This window comes from Falco punctatus (assembly GCF_963210335.1).
Source record: "Falco punctatus genome assembly, chromosome: 6".
Lineage (NCBI taxonomy): Eukaryota > Metazoa > Chordata > Aves > Falconiformes > Falconidae > Falco > Falco punctatus.
In genome coordinates, this window is record NC_137585.1 from 39,004,098 (window position 1) to 39,031,771 (window position 27,674).

The 27,674-nt window shown below is 36.0% G+C and overlaps 1 protein-coding gene across 1 annotated transcript in view; it reads left to right on the forward strand.

The window, feature by feature from the left end:
- Positions 1-27,674, forward strand: part of PTPRQ (protein tyrosine phosphatase receptor type Q) — a 176,051-nt gene that overhangs the window by 53,466 nt on the left and 94,911 nt on the right. Inside the window, exons 19-32 of the mRNA XM_080393299.1 lie at positions 1,785-1,945; positions 2,903-3,014; positions 3,851-4,077; positions 8,038-8,107; positions 10,143-10,342; positions 11,709-11,958; positions 15,103-15,231; positions 15,959-16,105; positions 17,758-17,930; positions 20,349-20,559; positions 22,278-22,430; positions 22,543-22,722; positions 23,521-23,628; positions 26,097-26,378. Coding sequence (XP_080249425.1) covers positions 1,785-1,945; positions 2,903-3,014; positions 3,851-4,077; positions 8,038-8,107; positions 10,143-10,342; positions 11,709-11,958; positions 15,103-15,231; positions 15,959-16,105; positions 17,758-17,930; positions 20,349-20,559; positions 22,278-22,430; positions 22,543-22,722; positions 23,521-23,628; positions 26,097-26,378 — 2,403 coding nt within the window. The remainder of the gene's footprint in view (positions 1-1,784; positions 1,946-2,902; positions 3,015-3,850; positions 4,078-8,037; positions 8,108-10,142; positions 10,343-11,708; positions 11,959-15,102; positions 15,232-15,958; positions 16,106-17,757; positions 17,931-20,348; positions 20,560-22,277; positions 22,431-22,542; positions 22,723-23,520; positions 23,629-26,096; positions 26,379-27,674) is intronic.

A 27,674-nucleotide genomic window follows, 5' to 3' on the forward strand; every position in this document is an offset into this window, starting at 1 on the left:
TCCACTCACTCAGAACATGTTTTGCAGATATTAAGTAGTGGTTTTGTGGTTGAAATTGTGAAATTTACAGTGAATTGTTTTGACTATGCTTTACACAAATATAGTGGCTATGTACTTCATTCAAATAGGGTGACCACTGCTGGTAAGGTGTGTGTGCGTGTGCATGAAGCAGAGGGGAGGACTGTAGCAGAGCAGGTGCAATGAGGCTCAAGTGAACCACGCTCACATTCCCTGATATCTGCAGAAGGGTAGAGCTGAGGCTTTTTTTCAGTGTTAGTGGGAAGGGTAATTCTCAGTCATGGGATAATAGTAGGAAGAGCATTAGCTTCATGGGGCTAAATTTTACTTTCCATGAGGACATTTTTATGCTCTCTTCTACTGCTGAGTCAGAAGTAACTCAGCTGAGGTAAAGAGATGACTTAAATATTGTGATAACTGTACACTCAGAGATTAATCATGAGTATGTATAAAAAGACCTCTATAAGCATAAAATCCAGCTTTAAAGGAAGTTGAGATCCATGCAAATAATTGTACAGATGATAGCAGTAGAACTGTTTTCTAAAAATATACTAAAAGGAAGAAATCATGATCTCAGTTACACTTGCACACCTCTACATATATTATTAATTTTTTTTTTGTTCTGTTCGTATTAAAATAAAACAAGTTAAAAATCACACATATAAGCCAAATACAGTCTGAATATAAAATTAAAGGTAATTTTTGGTTATATTAATATTTCAGATTATTTTATGACAAAACTGGAGTAATCTGAAATGATTCTGCAACTTTGGGTAGAGTGTAAAGAGTTCATGAAAGATATATAACGAGATTTACAGTAAATCGGACAGGAGTGGTGCTCTTTCAGGATGGAAGTGATACAATATTCGGACTGCACAGTACGATATTAGTGTATAAACAGTACTAGAAGATTTAGTCTGAATTCTGAAGAACCGTGTTAGTAAGGCAGACAGAGGACAGAGTGCAAGGGTAGTGGCGAATCTGGAATGTGACAAATAGCATCGCTGACTGGGCTTGCTCTGGGAGATAAGCATAGGGACAGCTGTTAGCTGCACATACTTTCCAAAGTAGAAAGCAGACAGATGCACATGGCTATATATTGCACAGGTGGATAAATTATACAATATTATAGGTAGATAACATTTTAATGACCTACTGAAGAAATTAAAATCTGGTTCATTATTAAGCTTAGAGTGGATGATACAGATTTAAAAGTGCATTTAAAGGCAGAAGAAAGTGAGATGGTATGACAGGAGCAGGTAGAAGCTTGGCTTTAATAAACAGAGTAAAACATCCAGATTTTGGGGACTTACTAGACTTCATGGGATTACTGGGATTCCAAACACATGAAAAGTATAAAAGGGTTAACAACTTTGAGGCTAGCAATAGAACAGACACCAGCTATATCATGAATTTCAACTGTCACAGTAGTTATGACAGTAGTAGTGCTAACTTTAAGGTTGAGGACAGCAGAAACACCAGGACTGTGCAGAGATTCTTTGTTAACTGAACACTGGGCAGAGATACTTGAGCTTGCTCTCTGCAAATGGGGATGTCTGCACAGTTTAGTTGGGAGATTATCAGCCAAGTCTCAGAGGTAGTATAGCAACTGTAGTGTAATATGCTGTTGTATCCAGGCTAATTAGCCATTATCCTTCATGTAGCAAGTAAACTGTTCTTGGATGCTTTTATATTCAGTTGTAACTAATATATTTGTAAAGGAAGTAATTTAAGTTAATATCTGTTATTCCACAATTCTCTTTCAGAACCTGCAAAGCCAGAAGGACTTAAATTCTTCAAAGTTTCTTCATATTCTTTTTCACTGTATTGGAGACTACCGTATGGACATGTAGAGAGATTTCACGTGGATCTTATTCCTGATTGTGGTTCTGTTGTTATCCTAGATCTTGGAGTTAGGGAGTATCAAGTATGTGCTTTTATTACAGGACTTGTATGGCCAGCTTTTCCTTACGTACTGTGCTGATGAGGAATTCAAGCTTGCCTCCTTAGCTACTTAATGCAAATATGAATATGCAAGTGTTAATGAAAAATTGGTGAGAGCAAATTTCAGCAATCCAGAGCTTGTTACTTAACAACAGGTAGTGAACTTGCTTATTTTATTTTTTTTTAAGTCTGCTAGAAGGGTACAGCTAGTCATCCAAGGGTTCATGAATAGTTTAACAAAGGAAGGGCAGAGCTATTGAGTAATACAGACTCATTAATTGTGTACTTGCCAGGAAGATCTGTGCTTAAATCATTAATGCAGGCAACATTTCACTGCTAAGCCATCAAAAAAGAAACAGGACCACTTTTTGATTCTGCTGTCTGGAAAATATAATATTAACAGAAATAATGTTTTTTCTGGTTTTGCTTTTGTTTTTTATTGAAACAGCAAAGATACAGGTATTTTATATAAATGCTTGCTAAACCGTTGTTAATTATGTTTATTTCAAAAGATGGGCTAACTTAAGGGTCAAAAACTTCTGTTTTTCAGGCTGCTTTTGTATTTATTCTTTCAAAAAGGAATTTTGTAATGTTTCATATTTACTTTGATGACTATGATGATACAGAAAAACCTCTATAGATACACTGATAGATGATTCTTTGATAAAATGAATAGTTAATTTTGTTGTTCTTTAATATTGAATGTTACACAAATCTTATGGAGGGTAGTTAAATAAGATGGCAAAATACGGTACTGTGGCTAACAGATATAAACTACTTTTTTTACTGTGGTAAATACTGTTGTATTTCTAAAAGCTTATTAACAGATCACTTTTAGTAATGCAATGCTTAAACTTTTGGGTTTGGGTTTGTTTTGTTTTATTTTTTCATTTTCATGATTCTTGGTCAAAGACTTAAATAAATCTATGTCCTATTTCAGGCTGATTTTTCTAATACTGTCCCTGGAACAACATACAATGTTACAGTTTCTGCAGTTTCTTCTTCAGTCTACAGTTCACCTGCGAGTAGAACGGTGACAACAAATGTGACAAGTGAGTTAATAATGACTGATGAAATTTTGTTGGTTTTTTTTAACTATGCTTTTTTGTATTTATTATGTGTGCAATAGTATCTGAGAAATGGTAATCAGTTTTGAACAGTAATTAGAAGTTTTCATCTTTAACTATAAAAATAAACACTGAATCTGAGGTGTTCTATGAGAGCATGAGGGTTTCTCTATCAGGTATTTTTAAGAAGTAGCCCTAGATGTGAGTTATAGTTGTGTTCATTCATTAGCTTGGCTATTTAAAAAAAAAAAAAAACAACACCAAAAATACACCATAAAGGAGAATAATTTATAAACTTTTGAAAAATTTGCTGTTGTGTCATGTAGTAATATCCATACCCCAATTTATTTATAGTGCTAGACTTGGGAGGCATTTCAAAAAAATGTAGCCATATCAGATGTGGTTTTTTTAAGAGAGTGCAGTTTGGTTTTGAATGGTTTTGGGGAAAGGAACTGAAATGAAGCATGCTGGAATATCTCAAACGTTACATTGGCATTAAACTCTGTTTTATTCATGATCTTGAACATGACATTTTTTACATTTTTATTAAATAATGTCTCTGGTGTTCCAAAATTAATTTAATTGGTTTTGTAACAGGAGTCTAGCCAGATCTGAAGTTCTTTATTCAACAGTACATTATTTTTTGGTAGTTTTACTGGTTTATGCTGGTAGATCATTTAATTTCTCTATAGAAACTATGAAGGTGTCTCCATTATCTGGAAATTTAATTAAAAACTGGTGTGTGTGTGGGTGTGTGTGTGTGTATATACATATATATATATATATATATACACACCAATTTACTTTATTTTTTTTTTTAGATCCTGGGCCCCCTATGTTCCTTGCAGGTGAAAGAGTAGGCTCAGCTGGGATTTTGCTGTCATGGAATACGCCGCTGCATCCGAATGGGAGAATTCTGTCCTATATTGTTAAATATAAAGAGGTCTGCCCATGGGTGCAAACAACTTATACACAGGTCACAACAAAGCCAGATAGCTTGGAAGTTCTTCTTACCAGTCTTAATCCTGGAACAACTTATGAAATTAAGGTAAAAGCTTTATGAATGCCTTTTAGTATTCTGAATTCTGGTTTATTGTAAATCGTGTGAGTTTATGATAGGCCCATGTAGTGTTTTCTGAAGGACCTTGCTAATCACTGTTGCCATATAACAAAATATATTACCCAGGTATTTGTTTACAGTAGTGTTTTTTAAATCTACTTAAAAAAAAATCCAGCCAAAATGGTACTAAAAATTTCTTCTATTGATATTCTTATTTACATATGGCATTATGTGGCAAAAACCAATAAGAAAAAGATAGAATTTTCAAAAACGTCTATATTCTTCTTCATATTCATTGAGATTTAATCTTTCAAATCACTTGTCCACTTTGGATATTGCTCATAGATTTCTAAATCACCTCAGCTAGATCCAGAAAAGCATTTAGGTATGTACTTCTTTCTTTGATTTGAAACTTACTAGTTTAAGGGTTTTTTTTGCCTGAATATCTGTTTAGATGTATCCTCTAAACACCTTAGCCTGGTTTCCCTAAGCCTGGGATTTTTACCTGGTATTATCTCCTGAAATAAAAAAAGTCATACTTTTCTATTCCCTTTCCATATATTTTATCACCTAGATACTCACAGTTAATATATACTGACAAAATCAGTACATGTATTTTCATGACTTCTGTATGTGGAATTTGTTTACATTGAGATTAGGCACTCTTGATCCATCTCTGAACTCTGAACAACAATAAATGACTTCAAGTGGACAGAAACGAACTGCTGTCCTCTTGGCAGTATTTGCCAAGCAGTTCTACACCTGACATACTCTTTCATAAAAACCTTGGACAGGTGCTTCTTTTCAATATCAAGAATGAAATGAAATTATGTGTTTGATTTGCTTCATTCTGTACCATCCAAGTTCATACAGTGCAAAGCTATAAAAAACATACTGAAGCTGACCAGACTAGGAATAGGGTTGTGCAGTGATTTTTTTAAAGGTGGTATGCTTGTGTGTAAAAATGTAATTCTTGCCATTGTGGCAAAGTTGCTCCCTGTGAATCTAGTTGTGATGACCATGCTGATAAAAGCCAGTGCATCCACAGCTGGAGAAATGCTTACCCTTTGATCTCCTGCCTCCAGTCATCTGTTAAAAAAAAAACCAAAAAAAAATAAACCCAAAAAACCCCCCAAACCAACACAAAAATGTTCATTTACTATTTGAGAAAAGTACTATCACTTAGACTCTAAGAGATTAATCTCCTCAGATTAATGTATTAAGATAATTCAGTTTGCAATTCTGAGTACCTCAGTAGCACTTTTGTGGGGTTCACTATTAAAGGTTTTGCAAATTCCATTCTTTGCTCCATATATGGATCTTCTCTGGGAAAACTGTGAGACATTTTAAATCACTTATTTAGCAGTGATTTGCCCTCTGTTAATACATACGAGAGCCAATCCTTCCCGTTGCTGGTGCCTGGAACACTGATCTTAGAGCAGAATTTGACTCAGGAAAGTGACTTGTGACCCAGCAACCTCTGTCTAGCAGGGACCACATGGTTTTTCTCATGAGTGAGTAACAATCTGTTGGCAAGCTAAAGGTTGTTACATTACCTACTACTTTGGTGGGCGCCCTGCCCGCCTGACCCATGAGCAACCCCATGGATTCAATACTGACTCAGATGGAAACACTCCTACCTCACAGATGTGGACAAAAAGAAACATTTCATGTTTTCCTTCTTTTGAGAAATTTCTTGTGGTTCTTTGGTTAATTGTGGGAGTCTGTTGTGTCATTTAAAAGCAGCTCTTGATTTTTGCACAGGTGAAAATTCTTTGTTTTAGTCCTTGGTCCTAGCTTGGTCCTGTTGTGAAACTCTTTCTGGTAAATACTGTGACAGGAAAGTATAACAAAGCTTATAAGCTTTGCATATATGTTTCCAGTCTATTTGTAACAGCCCAGTCTTAATTTCTTTACATCTAATGACAAAAACATTTCCAAAGAAATAGCAGTTACAAGTGATAATTTAATAAATGTTGGAAAGTTACAGATAATTTTAAACATCTGATCATTGATAATTTTGTAAAAATATGCCCTCAGGATTTTGTTGTAAACTTAAATAATTAGTGGCAACATACTTCAAAGCACAAAAATTAATACTCCTTCCAAATACAAACTGCATTTCCTTGAATTTTGGATAGTACTTTGTTAACTGCATAGTAAACTTGTCCTTTATAAAGTTTCCAAGCTTTTTTCTAGAATGGTTCTTTGTGGCAGTGATCCCTAGAAGCTAATAGTATATTGCATAAGCATTGATTTGGATTTCTCTTCAAAGCTAATTGGTGTTGTGTAGCTGGAACCTTTACCTTGCAAATTTTTGCATACTTATGTCATGGTAACTTCAAGTTCTCTTGGAATTAAGCATATAAAATAGGAGTTTCAATGTCTGTCTTAATGCTAGTTTTTCTTTCTGGACCTTTTCTACAATACCTACTTTGAGACGAGATAACAAAAAAACAGTGTACAGGTGAGGATATATCTTTAGATTTATATAATGTAATTTTAATACTGTCAGAATTTTCTGGCTGCCTTTCAACCCCTGAAGATCTCCAGGTAATTTCCTCAGTTATTTCAACTACTGTGGAATTCATCGGTGCTTAAGGACGTTTCAAGTCATTCTCTCTGTGACACAGAAGTAGGTAGCTGGAGCTGGCTGGAGTCATGAGGTGTGCATGCATGGGGAGGGTGTTTGTATGGCTCAGAAAGGAGCTGGCCAGCGATACAGTTTCTCCTTCGCCAAGCACAGCAGTGAGAAGTGGTTATGTGGTTATAGATCCTTTTATATCCTAGATTAAGTCTTCCATGTTACCTTGCTGTAGTTTGTCTGCTGTGGCTTAGTGCTTAGTTTAAATAGCTTTACGGTCATCTGCAAGATGCAGTTTAGTCCTGAGAAGTGGTTAGAACGGTTTTCCTTTCTGACCTGCTGGTCCTTCCACTGTCTTTTCCCTTTGTTATCCCCAGTGTGCTGTCTGTCACTTCTAATATGATCCATGTCATAGTTTTGCACATCTGCCCCTTCTCAGCCCACCTTCCCCACAGTCTGCACTGTCAGCTGCCTCAGCACCTGCCATACCTTTTGTACCTGACACTAGCTAGAGGGAATGACTGCCAACTTTAACCCTGATGGAGAGCTTTCCACTTTGCTTCTTTCACATACCTCTCACCATCACTGTTGGAATTTTGCTCGTGTCTTACCTTTTGTTGTCTCTGCTACTTCTTCTCAAAATAAGGAGTCAGACCTCATTCCTCTTTCTTTGTAAGTGTTGCATGCCATGGCCCATCACTGAGTTGAATTGTCAAGAAGTCAATAATTGCCGAGCAAATAGCATTGTCGTATTTATCTCCATAAATTCTACCAAAGTCTCCATGTACTGCCCTTCCATAGGAAGACTCTGCTGTGATCATGATCACTGAGGCACATCCCCTGTAAAGTGCATCCACATTTCCCTGACCTGTTGTCTTTATGCCAAAAGACATACTTTCCTTAGGTTTCTGCTGTGAGGGAGGTTGACCTGGTGTTGCTATCCTTCAGGACTTCAAGAAAAAAAAAAGAACCTTTTTTCCTTTTAACTCTTTTAAGTTGTCATACGAGTAAAATAGGAATGGGAAGCTGGTTTAGGTGAATTGTGGCAAGGAAAAGGGGTGTTACTGATGCTATTATTGCTGTTGACTTTAGCATAAAGTAGGGACTCATCAGTTTTGAAGTGTGGCTATTCACACATGGCTTTCTCAATTTCTTACACCGTTTCATAGTTTTCCATTTTATTTTTTCACATTCAAATGTTAAATATAAATTAAACAATAGAGCTGTAAAAGGCATGTTTACTTGTATAGTTCTAGTTCAAAAGCTGGAAGGTGAATCTATGTATCCTTAAGATTTTCATAGTCCATGAAACTATATATGCTATAGATTCTCTAAAGTGGCTTTTTTTTTTTTTTTTCCTGTAGGTTGCTGCTGAGAACAGTGCTGGTGTTGGAGTGTTTAGCAATCCTTTTCTTTTTCAGACAGCAGAAAGTGGTAATTTTAATGAAGTTGCTAATTATTTTTATTAAAGCTGCTTTAATTTATTCAAATAAAGTATCTATGGTACATGTTGCGCTTGAACAAATTGTGATGCATTTAGAACAAAATCCTAATTCTTTTCTTACTCTCTCACTTACTGGAAAAGGCGCATTTTGTCCTATTTGCTAGTAAGAACATTCAGGGAGTGCACATATGGGGGTTTCTTATATGCAAAGTCTCTTTCTGTTGGGGTTTTCCTATGCCACTTCCTAGGTAGGCTGTTTCCACAAAGCGAGGTCACAGCAGAGCTGTCTGTTGTTGCTTGTAGCAGTACGAGGAGACAGACTTTGTTGTGGGATCAGCTCTGGCATTGCCTACTTACGTCAAGCCGTATCTTGTTTAGTGCTGGAGTCAAGTGCCTTCTTTAAGAAGCCCAGCACAAAATGTATTTGACTAAGTTTTTACTTCTTAATTCTGAAGGAAAAAAAAATACATGGCTGAAAGGAAAATTTGACTTGATTGTTTTGAAGAATAAAAAAAATATAATTATAGTCTGAATTGGCATAATCTTTATTAATTTAGTGTTTGTAGTCTTGCTTATGCTTCAGGAGCAGTTGTACCTGGGCTGAAGAGCTGGCACCAGGCCAGTTATGCTATAGTGGATCAATCTCAGTGGAATATAGAATTTGTGCTGCTGTGGCAGTGACCGTCCCCTGTGTTTAGGAGTCCTGGTTGATTTCTGTAGCTGGGCAAACTGCAGAATGCCATTTCTCAGTTAATGGCAGGAAATCATCACTCCGCATGATATTACTGAAATAATGCGATGATTTATGAAATTGTGAGAAGGGGTAGTAAACTTGCCCTGTGGAGCTATGAAAAATCATTACCCACTATTCTTTGTATGTTATTGCTGGTAAAATCCATATTTCCATGAGCTTTATTTACTCATGTTTGACAGAGGATAACACTAGCATTCCTCTGTATGACAACATTAGCTTTTTACTTTCTGATGCACTTCTGTTTACATTTTTATTAAAGCTAAAATCCCTTACTATAAATGTAGTTGGAAGGTTTCTTCAAATTCTGGGTGAGCATTATGTGTCACCGTTACTACATTTATATTTTGACCTTCTCAACATTTTTTTTAACTTGTTTTGATAGTTAAAGAAAGCCCAACATCTTGATCAACACGAAGAGGTGCAGTTTAAAGTATGAAGATTAGCCAGAAAATATAATTATTTAAATATAAAGGCTGTGGTCTGGTAGGAGGGAGAAGAAGGTGAAAGGTCTGCAAAAGATTCAGCAGGACCTAAGCAAGAACTAAATAAGAGGTTTGGAGGAGCTGTCTCATTTCACTTGTGGAAGATCTGCAGTTGTGGACGGTTCTGTATTTTTAAGGCAGCATAGCCCTTTTCTCCCAAGGGCTGAGACTAGCTACTGAAGGAACTGCTGCTGACTGTGCTGTGCAGACAAGGAATTCACAGTAAAGTTCAGATAGCATGTAAAATCTTGTTTAGATGCTTCATCCTGTTCCTTTGTGCCCTATTAATACAGATGCTCTGACAAAAGGCCCCAGAAACTGTCACTGATACAATGAACACCATTTTTGCAATAATAGTGGATACTCTAATTAAACTGAGCTGTTTAAAGCTACTAAAAAAATCTATATCCAGCTTAAAAGATGACACAGGTAAAGTTAAATAAACCACCCAGTGCTGTCATATGCTCTTCAACAACCAAAAATGGGCCAAAAATTGCCACTTCTGACACAGTAGGTGAGTTGCCCCTAGGAAGAATATTTTTAAGTTGACCAAATCAATTACTGTATTATTATGAGACTGAAATAATTTTATTTCTCACTTAAAATAGATTGGAAAAGACCTGGTTGCATATCAGCTACCTTACATGTGTTTGTGAATGGTTCTTATTTATTTACTTCAGGGACTGGAAGCTAGAAATGGTATTGAAAAAAAAAAAAAAGGGATTTTTTTATTTCCCGGTGCTGAGAAGAAAATTATATCTCACTGCTTTTGTTTGTTTTGTTTTCAAGCTCCAGGTAAAGTAGTGAATCTCACAGTTGAAGCCTTAAATTATTCAGCTGTAAATCTGATCTGGTTTCTCCCTCGGCAACCAAATGGAAAAATAACTAGTTTCAAGATTAGTGTGAAACATGCAAGAAGCGGAATTGTAGTGAAAGATGTCTTGGTTAAAGTAGAGGAACTTCTGTCTGGAAGGTTACCAGAATGTAATGTAAGTGCTATAACCTTTTAAATTAGAAATAGACTGAAGGCACAGAATATAGTTTACATTTGAATTTTGAGACATAAAAAATTTGGAGGCTTGCTTTTCAGAAGAATCCCAAATACTTTACAAACTTAATCCCAAGGGAGGATATAATGGTTGAAGAAAAACCTTTCTGTTCAAAATATTTTGAATTTAATGCTTTCCCTTGAAAAGCTGAATCAAAGTACAAATGTTAAGAAAGGTTCAATTTGGCAGCCTTTTAACAGAAAATAATGAAATGGATAATTTTGAATTTTTTTCAGCTTTCAATTTTTAAATTTTTATTTTATACAACATACAATTAGAAAAAGCAAGAATTGGTGGGGCCTTTTTGGTCAGTGCAGACATAAAGTTAATACCTTATTTTCATATGTATTATGACAGTCCTTTTTATATTTCAAATGTATGCTTTATTCTGTGTATCTCATTTCAACATTTTAAAAATACTTTTCCTATCAAAATAAAAAGACCCATGATTAGCAGAGCATTTTAAAAAAGTGTTTGTAGTGTGAGTTGGTTTTAATACAAACTTTCATTGAAATTTTGAATCTGCCTGTTCATTGGATTAAAACCTGTAACCAATGCATACCTTTCAGAATTTCTTGAAGAAAATTCTCTTTTCCAGTATTTATCCTCCTTTTGCTCTTTATTCTGAGCAGTGTTGTGATTACTCAGATGTCAAGTTGCCTAATTTTTTTCTCTTATTTTATTTTTTATTTTCTCTCTGGGATGGTAGGCTTGGTATTTTAAAGAAAAGTGCAGTTTTAAGTGACAAATATTATCAGAACTTTGGTTTCAGATTATTTGGAAGATCATCTTATGCATTGTGAAGGTTCTGAACAGCAGCCTGATTTAATGCAGCAGCACTGAGAGACTGCCACCTACTGAATCATAAACGTTGGTTACTGTAATGCCTAGCAGTTTTTCAGAGGTGTCTCCTGACAGTATGGATTAGGAAACCCCTCTCTGGTCTTATCCGTGATATATGTATGCTACATATGTATATACACATATAACATGCATGTGATGTAGAAGGACCTCACCAGGGGACTTTTTTTTTTAAGAAAGACTGAACACTGAAAATGGAATCCGGGAATAATTAAATTAATCTTAGAGAGTTCCTTCTGTTCGGCCAGGTTTGAGATCTTTTGGGATAAGGGAGGAAACTGTACTGCTGTCATTAACAGGACGTACTAGCAACGTCAACTAAAATTTGGAGAACCAGTTTTAGGGTGATTTTATTTCAGAGATAGTCTGCCCTTTTTCATCAATGTATATTAACAATTAAAGGTTACAGATGCAGCTTATCATGTTTCATATTTTGTCTTTATAGGATAACAGTGAATCATTTTTGTGGAGTACTACCACTCCTTCAACTACTTTTGGCAAATCCACAATTCCTTCACGGACAACAGTTACACCAAGTACAGAAGCACCGAGTCAGATGAGCTCTGTTTGGAATGAGCCAATTAGTTTTGTTGTAACTAACCTCAGGCCATATACTACCTATCTTTTCGAAGTCTCTGCAGTTACCACTGAAGCAGGCTACATTGACAGTGCAATTGTCCGGACACCAGAATCAGGTACATACTGCTTTCAGATGGAAATAAAATTCTCAGATTTACAAGAAAAATTCAAAATATCAGTTTGAAGTTGGGTTGTGAGATACTTCAGTCCAAATCTGTTTTTATCTGTATCAGGTTCTTGTATTTACATGACTACTGAATTTTACCTGATGGAATCAACATAAAGTGTATATAACTAATAATATATCTAATAATTTACTGTGAGTGGGAGTTCAGTTATCATTAAACGTTATGTTCAGGAGAGATCAATTTTTTTTAAAAACTGAGCATAATTTAAGAACTGCAATTAATGGCACAGTGGAAGAAGAATTATTACAGATGAAAGGAAAAGGTGTTAAGCATTGTATTCAAAAAGTATGTGTATGGTGTACATAGCAATCCACTTAAAGCTTCTTCGTTTTTGTGGAAAAATAAGCAATATAAAGAAAACTCCTGTCTCATGATTCCTCAGTCTGGACTTATTGCAGGAAGTTATTCAGTGCTGAAGAAATCCTTAAGCACTAGGAATGCTGATTTTGGATTACCTGCAACACACTAAGGAGTTAGAATTGGAAACAAAGTTTGTCCAGGAGCAAGAGTTTTATAATGGCTTAGGTAGTGGAGCAACGTTATTAATACAGCCATATGGAAAAGGTTTTCTAGAGGAAAGTTATTCTGATTATTTGCAAGGACACCATTCTTTTGCCTGACACAGTTTGATATTACTGGGTTCCCCTTTCATATATCCACAATTCATAGCACTGTTCAGATGAGAAGAAATTTCATTCCTTCCTAGCACTGATCATTTGAATTGCTTTGATAGAATAAAAATACCCTTAGTTTGCTGTTCTGGCTAAGGTTAATGAAGTTTTGGATAGTTTCTGTTCTAATGATCTCAGAGTTGATTTCCAGCTTATTTTTCACCCTTTTAACATCCTAGGGTAGATGTGCTGATAATAAGAAAACCCTGGAAGTTGATGAAAAGCTTATGCAATGGGGTGTAGTTCTGCCAAATACATGGAAAGATAGCAGCTGTTTGAAAGATAAGATCTTCAGTCCTTGCATACCAGGTGTCTGTACAGCCAGGTTTCATCCATTAAAGCATGGACTGGGAAAAGAGAGGTTGGCTTACTGGTCAGTGTGGGTGGATGTGTGGAGTGCACAGGGCCACAGGCACAGTCAGCCCTCATGGCCCAAGCCTCACAAGTCCTTCCTCTTAGCCACACAACGGTACACCCAAGCTTCTGGATCCACCTCTATGAGATCTTCACCTTATGAGCATTCAGGTGCTTGTTGAAGTGCTCTCCTGAGTCCTGCGTGCCTGTGTGCAGAGGAACCCGTTTGGAGGGTGCCCATAGAGTTGGTTGGTGATTTGTTAGGAAGGCATTATGTGTTAATAGATGTTTTGCATCGTTATTTTTATTTTCTTACCTTTCATTTGCTTCAGTGGGAAAGGTTTTTGCTTAAGTTTGTGTTTATCTATATAGACTGTATAGTAAAATCATGATTTAGGAGTGTTGCTTTGCCATCATTGTAACAGGTTCCCCCTCTAGTAACAAGCACCATCATCCAGTCTCTTTGTTAATTACTGAAATTCACTTCCCTTCTCCAAATGTTTTGGTTCTTAAAACAATCCCACTAGCCACCTCATCTAGTTACCAGTTTCCCTAATGGCCCAAACCTCACATTTCAGTCCCCCACTGGAGTGTCTAAGATGAGACTTGAGGGAGAGCAGTTGATTATAGTTTGTGATAGCAGGTGGGAAAACGGAGAAGGCATTTATTTCAAATATCACTTTCCTGCTTACACAGGAGCATGACATAGAGTTGTCATGCCTGTTTTGCCACACAGATGAAGGTGATATATGTCCCTATTGTATAGCTTGTTTGTGTTTCATTTTAAAATACTGAAAATTATTTGTCCCCTCCAACCAGAATTTTCCGAGCTGTGCTGAAGCTCTCCTGTGTTCCTGACAAAGCTGATACTTTTCTTGCTTTGATTTTTGAACAAGAGGCTACTTTTCAAAAGTATTTTAAATTGCTTCATCATAAATTTTGAAAACTCAGCGTGCAAATATTTCTTTTGCTGGGTATGGCTGTCAAGTGGAGGATACTTCTACAGAGAGAAAAAAACGTAAACCTTGGGGGGAAAAAAATAGACTCTTAAGATGATACTTCAGAATTATGTGCAATTGTAGCTGATGCATTTTGCATAACTAAGAATGAATAAGTAGTTATGACTGATCAATCTATAACATATATTTCAGGATTGACAGGAATTTTCATTTCTTTCATTTGTACATTAGTTTTACAAAAGATGACAGTACTTTTTAAGGAGTAATATACTAGTTCACTTGCATATTTGTTTACAAGATCAGTCTATATTTCCATATTATCTTAAATCTCACACACAACATATCAAGACCTGATTTTCATAGAAATTTATATCAATCAGTTTCTGTAAGTTTACTTGCATCTACAGGAATTTTGAAAATCAGGTTTGTTTTTACTCTACATGGATGTACAAAATTCTACCTCCTTTAGTTGTCTTTGGATTCAGATTTTAATCTCAATAGTAATGTCTCATTAACTTAGCAATGCAGTAAGGTATTTTTTTGAAAGAACAGGGATAAGATTCCATAATCACTTGAGTATTAGATTAATTGGTCTGAATAATTTCATGAAAATAGGAAATTACTCAAATATGCAATAGTTTTTCAGGCTTAATTGGTTCCAGATTTACCTTTTTGTATAGTAATGTATATCATTAGTGCTGTCAGAAATCTTCAGCATGAAATATTGTCTATATGAAAATAGAACCTCTTCAAGGAAGAAAAACATACCCAATGTGAGCTCCATATTGCTGAGCCTCACAATCATATTTGAACATTTTCCCTATGTAATCGATATTATGATGAAGTCCGTGCTAAACTTGGTAGAATCATTGGCACCTTTGTCCTTTAAGGATTACTTGCATATTGCCAGCTCTTTTGGTACCTTTTGCAAGCATTACCTTAAAGAAGAAATTAAATAAAAATAAGTAATTTTAATGAGATGTGCTTTTAATGTAGCTTCCCTTCAGAATATTTAATGTTTATATTTAAAATGTATTGGCTAATATGTGGTTCTTGGAAATCCTAATATGAACCATTTTATGTTTAAGTTCCAGAAGATTCACCACAAAACTTTGCCAAAAGCAACGTTACAGCAAAGTCTTTCTCAGTGATGTGGGACCCACCGACCATAGTAACAGGAAGGTTTAGTTACGGAGTTGAGCTCTATGGACCATCTGGTAAGTCAGAATTTGTGCTTTTATTTCTTTTTTATGATTATTTCCTTACACTTGCTTTCTTAGGGTCCCTGACAATCAAGAATGAATTTGAAGCAGTCTTATGTATCCTTTTTACTTTTTAGATTACTTTTAAGGGAGAAGTCTGTCCATCATGAGAAAGAATACTCAAATTCAAATTAGATATCCTTAAGAGTGGAGGAAACCAACTTTCCTCCCTCTTTCAGAGAGATGGCAGACTAATCTCGCAGCTGAATTAGGGTGCTTATATATCCATATAATTTTGTATCTTACCTTTACTCTTTTTTCTTTCTATTAAAGATTTCTGGAGGATTTTCATTCCTGTGTAGTATAGAGTCAACTGTGTGAGTCTGTTTTGATGGTGTTCTAATTTCCTAAACTCATACTGTATATATAAAGAAATTCTATAACTGCCTGCAGTTAAGCGAGTTAATGAGCTGTATACAGTTTTTGTGGGACTACACAGGAAAAGCAAATAGAAATTAACCTCTAAACAAAAAAACAGCTTCCTGTTAAAACCCATACCTTCTTGAGGTGGCTTGCTTGCTTGTTTGTTTTCCCCAGACAGTCAGTATTATTTCCAATTAAGTTGATGCCAAATTATCTTTTTCACAAGTAAATTTGGCTTTTCCTCATTCGTCATCCTGGAAAGTAGATGTGGACAGTTTATATTTTTGAGCTAGAGTCTCTTATTTTTTTTTTATTCTAGGTCATATTCTGGCTAACAGCACAAAAGATCATAAGTTTGTATTTAGTAACCTTGTGCCTTTTACAACATACAAAGTGTACATCAGTGCTGAGACAAGTGCTGGGGTGGGGCCAAAGACTAACCTTACAGTTTTCACTCCTGAAGATGGTAAGTAAGCATAGAGAAGTGAAGTAAATGAGCTATACATGGTAACTGGTTTCAGTTTTCCCTTCAGAGCCTTCTAGGTACTTTGCAAAGGAATAGGTGTGTTGTAAGTGTTACAAGAGAGCGATAAAACGCTCAAAGACATTAGGTGAAAAATTATGTCGGTTTATTTCTCCATTTTTGTCAAGTTCATAGACTGCCACTAAATTTACTTGCTATCAGAAACCTTCAGAGATTGTGAAAGAAACAGTTTCTGTCTGAATTAAGTCGGGGTTTTTTAGATACGGTAATTAAGTTGTAGGTCCCACCTTTACCCGTTAGGTGGCAGCAAGCGGAAAAGAAAGAGCAATGCAAGCGTCCCCACGGCTGGCTTGTTCAGCCCCGATGTTTCCTGTTAAACCTCGTTTGACTAATTCTCACCAAATCCAAGTTCCCATACCAGTCTCTAATGGAGCCGCCTTTACCAGGGACCATAGCTCTGAGACAGATTCAACATCGGGCTCTTGTCCTGGGGCAGAAAAGTGGTTGGTTTTGCCCCTGAGCTATCTGTCCTCAGGGAGCTCTGACTCCCACTAGTCGTCACTCACCAGGTGATAGAGTCTTGCTTTATAGAAATGCAGGTTTCTCTTACCTCTTACATGTGTGTGAGATTGTGCAGAATTTTTGGTCTGCGTGTGAGGATGCAACCAGAAAAAAAGTGAGAATCAGTCTGTAATAGGTAGGCAGTTTCAAGATGGTTATTTCTGTGTTATGTTTATATCACACAGCACAAATTTAGAAAACAGCTCAATCAGTGATCGCTGCAACGGTTGCTGTCAAGGTGTAACAGCAGGAGGAACACCTATCCTTATTTATTGTATTCTTTCCTGGTGTATCTGCTTTTTTCAGCTCTGAGAGACAATTCCCAGAGATGACCTGCATCCGTACAGTCATGCTAACCTGTCTAAACTTGCTGTCAGAAGTCAAAGGGGATTTTTGGTGGCTTTGTTGGTTTTTTTTTTAGAGTGACATAGAACGTCTCATTTTAATGCCAAATCTACAAATCTTCATTATGCAAGTATTTTTAAGTTTATCTTTTTCTGAGTTATATTGAAGAAAATCTATTTTTCATATCAAATTTGAATGTCATTCTATCAAATATAAATGTATCTGATATCTGGTAGTCCTACCTAAAATACAGTATTATTATTACTGAATAGCTAAAGAAATTGAACCAAAACCTGTTATAAAAGGAAAATTAACAAGATGTATCACATTTGATATTTTTTCCAGCTTTTTACTTAATTCTGCTATGGTTTTGATGAATTTAGAATTAAGTTTTCATTTTCAATATACTTTGGATTCCATATAAGAGGCAAGGGTCTGCTTGCTTCCAATGCACTGACCTCAGTGGAGCTATCCTGTTTTACATATCTTGGAATCTGACCATATTCAAACATATGTCCTATATGTCAAAAAACAGTGTGCATATTTTTAGAACTGTAGCTTGTTTGCTAAGAAAACATGTGAAGTAACTGTCTACCTGCACAGGAGCAACTCAAAAGATAAGGATGTGAAATTTAATTAAACGCCTATTGTTCTTTGCATGCAGTGCTGAAAAAGCTTGTAATAATCACAGATGTTTAATTAACTCAAGTTTATTCTTGAATATTTAGTTCCAGGTGCTGTTTCAGATTTACATCTAGCAGAAGTGGAAGCCACATATATAAAAATCATTTGGAGGAAGCCACAACAACCAAATGGAATCATTACTCAGTACAGAGTTAAAGTACATGTGCAGGAAACAGAGGTGACTCTGGAAAACACTATTCTTGAAGGAAAAAATAAGGTATTTAGGTTTCCTTAGATGCATTTCTTTGCTAGATTAAATTTACTTCTCTGCTTTATCTGGTAGCTACAGAATGTGGAATTAGCCACCACAAATGAGTTGTCAATGCTTTTAAAAGCCATCTTCCTCACCACACCTTCTTTGGCTGGGTTTTAAAGAGATTCTAATAATGCAGTTTCCACAACATGAAAACAATAAATAATTCTGGCAGGATAATCCAGACTGTTTTAGCTACTGAAGGCCCAAAACCACAGCCCACAGTCTTATCCTTTCTAGTCCTTGAGTTCTTTGTGGCATAAAGTGACCTAACAGTAAGAATACAGGTTTAAGTGCCTAGATTCGTACATAGCCACTCAGGCAAACTCCTAAAAGATGTGGGTATGAATCCTATGAAGTGAATTCAACAAAAGTCTCCCAAGGCTGGTTAAGTGCTCTGCTTGCAAGGCAAACAGCCCTGGACCTTCTGCTCCCATTTGTATCCTTGGATTTACATGTCTGATACTACATGCTGAACTTCATGCTGTGACTATACTAAGGATATCTGCGCACATCTACCGGATCAAATTTTTCAGGGGACTTACGCTGTCAGTCATTCTAGCTTCTGGATTTTGGGTGCTGATGGGGCATGCATACATGCTTGGATGAGGCAGCTCTGAGCATGCAGCAAAGAACTGTAGAGCGCTAGCGAACTTTTATCTTGGGATTGAGTGCTTTATGAGGTAGGACTTTTTGATCTGAATTTTGAACATATGTGCCCAAAGTTTGCATAATTCCTTTTTTTTTTTAGACAAAGTTGTCTTTCTCTGGATCTGACACAGGATCTAAGTTTTTGATGTAGAGCTCATTGAAGGAGTTCACTTTCAAGTTGAATGGCATACATTAAATAGAGCCCTGGAGCCAAACATTAAATAAGGAGTAAGGGAACAAAAAAATGAGGATAAGGATCCGTTCATTAAGCCAGCAGGCGTCCCTGGAAAATGAAAGTATATAACTCTATAATTAAAGATTGTATCATAGTACAGACACAGAAAAAATGAAAGTCTGCACAGATATGTTTTAATGATGGGATTTCCTAATTTTGGAGTTCTTAGTGTAACATCATTACTGTTTTATTATAGTTTATTGAATGTAATTTTCTAATTAAAAGCCAAAACAAATCATAATAAACGTTACTTTGTTTAGAGCCCCATTGACCCACAGTTAGAGCATCTACAGGATTTGAACTGTCAGATCCACAGTGCTAGTGATACCCAATAACTAGTAGCAATGAAAAGCCATTGTCTTATATGTGGAAAAGCCTCAGAAGCAAAAAGTATTTCCATGTTGGTTACTATTATCCTATAAAATGTTCGTGAAGATGAGGCGCATATGGCTCTTACCTGTTGGTACTTAGATAAGATTGATACTGTATCTCTGCCTGTGATTAATCCCCCCCTAGCTAAAGCAGTAAAAAAGCTGCTTTGCCCTCTCTCCACCCAGAGTCTGCACGGAGAGAGCTCATGTGTATTATTTACATCACTGTAAAAGCATCTCATTCTGGCAGTGAAGTGGGGCATATGTGTGAGCGGGGAGTGTTCACAGATGACAGCAGAACAATTTAGAGACACTGGAGTCCTGGATTCGGTCCCAGATTCTGAAGGGGCATAATGATCTAGTGCTTACACACCATTTTGTACCTATACTCTAGGTCTCTCTCTTCCCTTCTGCTTTTGTTTTCCTCTCTTTGTGGTTCTTGCTCCCCTTATATCTACTGCTATATCCCTTTCCAACATTTGTCTTTTGCCCCTTCCATCATATGGTCCTTTGTATCACTTACCTCCCTTTCACTCTCCCTTTTCATATGTATACTCTCATATTTTCCCTCTCCCCTTTATTTTGTTAGCTTCTGGTTTTCTCCGTCCCCTTAATCCCACTCAGTGATCTAGTCAACCTATGATTCCTTTTCTTCAGGGTCTGGTAGGGTTGTCTGAAGCCATCTCGTTTTCTGTGCCTGGACCCCTGTTTCAGAACATGCTTAGTACAACTGGAATCTCCCAACCTCAGACCTGTCCATTCAATATGACTCCAAGGATATAGGGTTAAAGTTAAAGGCCTTGCACTAAAATTGCCACCTTACTATAAAAAATGTATTTTAAGAAATTAAAAAAAAAAAAAAGAAGAATGTGATGTTCATTTAATCAATAAAAATGAGTAGAAGGTTATAGGCTACTGGCAACTGAGCTTTTTAATGAGAAATATTGTATTTTGTAAAGTTAATTATTGTTGTAATGAAAGATAAAGTTCGTATGCCAACATTTATATATAGTGTGTGTATATATATGCACAAATATACAAACACTATTTATATATTATATATTAATCTAATTAAATAATTTATGATAAAGTTTTTTGATTTATTTTTATATTTCTAATTTTTAGTATTTGATTGATTCTTTGGAACCATACATGATAAATGAAAACATCAAACTTTCTCCCACTTGGAATTCAATGGAAACAGCCAATGAATTATATGAGGGCTCAGCTGAAATGTTTTCCAGCATTCAGACAGCTTCCCCAGTAGTATTTACAAGTATATCTGGTGATAATTTGCCTACTATAAATGGAGATGCAGAATTACATTCAGCTTTGGGTAAGATATTTTAAGATATTTTTATACCTGCTTTTTTGTTCTCAAGGACCCCCATTGCTGTCCCAGATATGATCTTTAGCACATGGTTCAAGCAAATTATGAATGGGTCATTTGCTGGAGTCAGATTTTTTTACTACCAAATAACCTTCTGAAGCAAATGGGAATGCCACACAGGCAGGAACTAGCCCCTTGTCACCCAGCTGACCTTCTTCCTAGTGAAAGGAGCACCCGAAAGCCATCAGCCAAGCTGCATAGACAATCAGTTATTACAGTTGCCAAAGCAGGTGTGATTGTCAGGGATTAACATATCTCCAAGCCCTTCAGAGACCTTGATTTCTCTGAGCCTTTTGACTAATAGGTTTTCAGATGTCAGTGAAGGTAAATAGGTCAAAAAGTTACAACTTTGCTATATGGGTGACAAACAGGTGGAGATGACCCCATGACATGGTGATGTCATTAGTGTGTACACTTGTTCTGTATTATCAATGAACCAGTGTTTCTTTACCAAGTATGGATATTTATAAATCATTAAGCAGGTCTCAGTTGACAGGCAGGGACTTAATACCACTCTGAATTTTTATAGTGAGTTTTGAACAGTGGGGAGAAAGTTGAGTTTTTATTTTTTTATTAAAGCCACTGAATTCCTCCATATACACAATTGTCTAAAACCAGAATTCAATCCATTAGACCACAATGATCTTTTTTATTTTGTTTTAATTTGTATTAATCCTGAAGAATCTTCTTTGTCTTACAGAGAAGACATAGAGTGCTTTAAATGTGAATCTTCTTTTTACGACCTAATTCAGCTTGAGATACCGACTTGATAAAAGCTGTCTGTGTTGCTGAAAAATTGATTTCAAACAGCATCTGTTGTAGTCTAGCATATGAGTATTACCTTATAATAGCTATTGTGGTAGTTAAAGCTGTTGACAGCCAAATTTTTCACAGGGTCTGCTGATTTTTAGATGCCTTTATTTTAATGTTTCTCTTATGAAAATCTGAGCCTGATAATTAAATATATGAAGCACCAACACTACTTCATGTTGCAGTGGCATAATGGCTGCTTTATAACAGGTGATTTTGACTGGCACAGTCTTGGATAGCAGCTGACTTTGAACTTTATTGCAGATGCACCAAAAACTCTTTGTGAGCATGTGTGACTTCTTAACTCTGCTGTCGACAACTCTTCTGCTAAAAATACCAGTGTGAAGGGATCTGTGAGGGGACTAATTTCAAGTATAGTTATAGCATCATTGGGAGGGCAAGGAAGAGGGAATCTGTGTTTCTCAATTAAAAAACAAACAAACAAACAAAAAACCAAAACTAAAAGCTCCATCAACTTAGGAGCCATGGTTATGAAGTCTCTGGAGAGACTAAGCCACGTACAAATATGCCTTTTGCTAGTTCCTAGGCAACTTCTCTCAATTTTTTTTTAGATAGCTGTCAGTATAAATCTCATGGTTTCAGTTCTTGCCCATTCATTCTTCCACCTAGGCCAATCTAGCTGTTGTACACATGAAAATGGACTTATAATAGCCTCTACTTGATTGAATTAAGAGGTAGAATGAGAATTTTCTTTATATTTTTGTTCTTGCTATGAAAGTTAATCTTTTTGCAATAAAATAGTTCCAGGTCACCATGTCAAAGTGAGTTTAGAATGCAAAAGAAAAAAAAAAGAGTTTACAAGTAAGTAACTATGTCTCTCCATGTAATCACAGATAATCGGTATGCCATTAACATTTTGGCTGAAGAACTGGCATATGTTATAAAGGGCCTCACACCTTTCACAGACTACACAATCAGTGTGTCTGCTTTCACTGTTGTTGGAGAAGGACCACCATCAGTTCTTACGGTCAAGACACTTGAACAAGGTAAAATGTAACTCTGATATTATCAAAGTTAACATACATGACTTCTTTCACTGAACACTTTAATTTTTAAAAATAATTTATTTACTTAATGTTATGTTTGTCTGTTTTTAAGTTCCAAGCTCAGTGCAAAATATATCCTACAAGAATATTAGTTCCTCCTCTGTTTTGCTGTATTGGGATCCTCCAGCAAATCCCAATGGGAAAATCATTCATTATACTGTTTATGCGATGGAACTGGACACAAAAAGAGCATTCCACATAACAACTTCAAATAGCAGCTTACTTATGACAGGTACAGTGTCATTTGATTAAAAAAAAAATTGCAAATACATTATACAAGATTATTTTTTCCAGCTTTTTGTAATGTAAACATTTGCAAGGTAGGTGAACCAAATCTCCCCCATCCACACACATCCACACACACACAACACAACTACTTGTAAAATCAAGGTTGGTAAACTACTGGAAGACTTGTCTGCTGTGTAGGGGTATATAGGGAATGTGAGGTGGGTGGAGAGGACTAGGTAAGATAAGCAGTAATTTGTGAAACGTGCCAAGTAATAATTTGTGAAATAGATTTCTCCTTGCAATTTTTTCCTCAGCTGCTTCTTTCCATGTAGGAAAATATGCCTAAATTGTCAATTCTTTTTCAGACTTAAATTTTGTTCACAGTATTTGTGTGACATAAATAATATTTTTCTTCTTTTAAGGTGATAATTTTGATAGTAAATGAAGAAAATGCATTCCTCATAAGGTTTTAGGCATTTATTTATGCTAATCAGAGTAATAATATAGAATAAAACCACATATTTGGATGTACACATGCTTTTTTTTTTGACAAATGAATTCTGAAAATTATTTACAGGGTTGAAGCTGGTTGACTTATTTCAAAATCTATTGATTTGATGAATGCTTATTTGGCTCTTCCCAAATAAATGGTATTATACATATTCTGTCTTTCAGGTGACAAATGTGTATCAAAACCTCTTAGAACAGCAACCGTTTTTATAGTTTTATAAGTACCTGAGAGGGAAAAAAAAATATGTTTAAGAAGTCAACAGTCAAGATTTTTTTTGCTTAATATTTTCAGGTTTAAAAAAGTACACAAATTATAAAATGAGAGTTGCAGCATCTACCACAATTGGAGAAAGTGCTTTGTCTGAAGAGAATGATGTTTTTGTGAGAACCCCTGAAGATGGTAAATAAATTGTTTGTAATGATAATTTGATTTCTGTATTTGTGCTTTACTGTGCTGTAGCTTGCACTTCTTCAAAAGTCGGGGCACCTACATAAGGAGGGGAAGAAAACGTACAAATAAAAACAGTGTTTGTTGAAATTATTAGTCTTCTCTCAGTAAGTGACTTCATTCAGTCTATTTTTAAGTAAGTGCTAGAAGTAATGATGAAAGCTGCAGCATGACCAGCGATCAACTAATTTCAACTTTGATAGACATATCTGAAGAAAGCTGCAGAGCTAAGGTTTCTTCACTGAAAACAACGTGTCCCTAGACCCCATCTAAGCCATAATCAGTTATGCGTGGGACCCCAGCTTAGGGTTTTTTTTTGTTTTTTAACGTTATCATATAGAAATATGAAGCATCTGGAAATGGTGGCTTTCAACAATTCAGAGGGCATATTGCTGTCTATAAGCACATCTGCTGATAAAGTGAGATTTTTTTATACTGAATGACATTATATGCAGTTGGTTTTGTACAGGTTCAGGGCTTTATTAATTTTAAGACTGATTGATTGTTTTAATGTAGGGTATAATACTATGTGAAGATTTCTGGATCTTCCTTGCTTGTTTGCAAGGCAGTCTCTAGCCATGAAGGTGCAGAGTCAGTAGCTCAGTTGCTATTCGCATCTGCAAAGAGAACATGGAAATTTGATTTACAGAGCAGTCATAAGTATTAAGCCTCAGTCTTTTCTCATTTGTAGTTTATATTTTCACTAGTTTCAGCAAAGTTGCTTCCAGTTTTTCCCAAAGTAATAAAGAAGGTAATTATCCATTTATATCTCTCATTGCCAAATATGCTACAATACAAGGAAAAAATAATTAAGTGATAATAAAAGAAAGCAAAGAATTACAGGATTAAAAATCACGGGGATTTATCAAAGAAATTATTTGAATAACCAATCAAAATATCAAATTAAACAGTGAAACTTAAAGTGCTTGTAAATTTTTTTTAAATGTTGCATGCCTCTATGCTCAGTTTTTTGCAGAAGAAAGGCATATCACAAGAACAGAAAATTACCTATCCAAATATCTTTTTATCTGAAAGTTTGTAATTCCTTGCCTTTGAGTATTACAGGAATTTGTTCAGAGTGGAGTTTCACGCCAACAGTTCATCTGTTGGTAAGAGATGAATGCAAGCCTTGAGAAAACCACCAATAATTCTTGCCTTTTTATAAGGTTGTATGTGATTACTCTTGTCGTCTTCTTGTTCTTTAGTTTTCCTGAGGTAATTCAGGTTAATATGTTGCCTAACTTTAGCCAACCTAGGAGTGACAATTTGTCTGACTCTTGAAAAGAGATATACCTCCAAATAAAAGATTCCCTACATCTGTCTTAGGTAATGTATTTTAGGATGGAATATATTAGGCTGTTGCATTTAAATATTTTACCATGCCAGATAAACTGCAAAATGCATTTCAATTGAAAATTAAGCTTCTTCACATGAGAAGTATCCATGTGGGCAGCCTTGTCATTCAGAGCGTAGTGATCTGTTACAGTTAACACTTTTCATTCATGGGCTCAGAAATCAGGAATAAAAGTGGTTTGTGAGACCTTCAGGACAAAAAACATTCCTGAGAAATTCTGAAATACCTGGATATATGTATTTGTATGCAAACTGAATTGCATAATCCTGGGTTCTTAGTACATTAAAAAAAAAACTTTATAGACTGGTTATTTCAGGGCTGAAGTGATGAAGCCTTCAAAGGAATCAAGGTTGACATTCAGAGCTGATTTTATTAATATGTGCAGCCCACTCACTCCTTCAACACTTCCATGCATTATTAGCTCACTGGAGTCACATGAACTCATACGTTGCCAGTAGATTTAGCCAACACACTACCCTGGAGCTGGACTTGTTTTTGTGCATGACCTTCACACCAGTGCAACAATATTTACACTGGGGTCTTCATGGCCATCAATTAGGAGCTGTATCAGTAAAATAAAGGGAGTTTAGTTACAGTACACACAGTCTCTTTCTTAACTCAGTGGTTGGTTGAGTGAAATAAGATGGCTGGTTATTTAAGAAGAAAACATAAAGCTAAATTTAAAGAACCTGAATTTGAGCAAGGCAGTGAGAGGAGTTGAAGGATCAGTCTGTGTGAAAGCAGTAGACGAGATTATTTTTTTTTTCTTAATAAATGCAGTTTTGGATAGATTTATAAGTTGGTGAGAAAAGAAGTTCCAGAAAAGCTAGTATCTGGGATGCAAAAAGATTCCTGATTTTGTGACTGGAGAAGAAGACATACCAAAATTAACAGATAGAACGTGGTAAGGCTTTGAGAAGGAGAGTGGGTGAGTGAGCAAGTTACAGTTAACTAATCTAAATGTTAGGATCCAATAGGTTTATGAGATCAGTCCTATATTCGATGAATTGAAAGTCTCAGAATTGGTTGTGTTTTGTTTTTTTTCTCTTTGATTTCTGTATTGCAGAACCAGACTCCCCACCCCAAAATGTAGAGTTAATAAATGTAACTGCAATGGAAATAAATCTGAAATGGTTACCACCTGAGAAGCCTAATGGTCTCATAACTCACTACGAAGTTTTCTACAGTGATTCCAATAATTTATTTATTAAAAATGCCTCATCTACATGTATAACACTAAGCGAAATGAAGCCATATACTCTTTACAACATCTCTATAAGGGCATTCACCAGACATGGCCATGGGAATCAGTCATCTTTACCACTTCTGGTGAGAACTTCTGAAACTGGTGAGTGTGTTGGGTTTTTTTTAAATGTAGTTTTTCCACAATCAACTGCTTTATGGTAACCTTTGATGCCCAGGAGAGCAGTTTAGTTATTTTGAAAGTATGTATTTTCTTTGCCAAGCAGAAAAATTTGAACCCTGTTATCTCTTCTCTATACAAAGCAAAAGTAAGGAAATAGTAAGGAAAATTAAGAAGTAAAGAAAATCGTGGGAAGTTTTATGCCTGATGGACTTTATCTATTTTACTGTTTGTCCTTGAAGATTCCTTGTGTCTTGCAGGACAAAGAATTTTTTCTAGGAAAGGAGGGGTTTCAGAAAGTGAGTGCAATATGGAATTCAAGTTATGAACTGAAATTTTGTAAGAATTCAACCCTAATGGTTAAAAAAAATCAGGATTCACAGGTAATTGCTATTTCATAGCAGGCAAAGTTGTTTATGTTACTAGAAGTATTTTGGAGAAGGTACACATAAAACAAAATAGCAGAGGTTTACAGTAGATAAAGTTTTTCCAAAAAAGGAAAGTACATTTAGAAATGAGGATTGGGCAGGATGAACATTAAAGTGTTGTAACAAGGTACAGAAGGCACTTGAAATAAGTAAGCAGCTGTAAGGTAGGACAAGGTAGGGAGAGGAATGTATAATATCAACAAAGGGTCATTACATTTTCAGTGGAGCTAAACAGGAGAGGTGTTGGAGAAAAAACTGAATATAAGGGTTTAAATGGAGGAGTAGATGTTGAGTTAAGCTGTAGACCCAGGAATTAAAGGTGGCTAGGGATGCAAGCATGAAGGTTAGTTTTCTTTAAGGCTCAGAGATATCCAGGTAGCACTGGTATGATGATCATCCTTTTGGGAGGGGCCTTTTGCCATCTTCACCAATTTGCTACCTCAGACAACAGCCTACTTTATCTATACCTAGAGCTAGCCCTGGAACTAAGATTGCTCTGTTTGTCACATTTTTCTTAGTAAGGAAAGACATGCACATACGGATGTCTCTCAGAAGGGGCAGGGAGGTGCTCTGGCACCTTGATCGATAATACACAGTGGAATCACTCTGAGCTCCCTCTTGTTTCTGAAATGAACTTTGATTTTTTTTCCTGTGTGAAGCAGTTGTGGTCTAGGCCTACCTAACAAGTCAAGCTCTTAAGGAATGGGGAACCAAACACCTGGTTTTTAGATTGTATGAAACAGTAGTCATAATACAAGCACTAAGCTAGCTCTGCCAAGACATTGTGCTATTTATAAGGATTTTGGGGGGGTCAGATACCATAGGTATGTAAGCACCTGTCCAACTGATACAA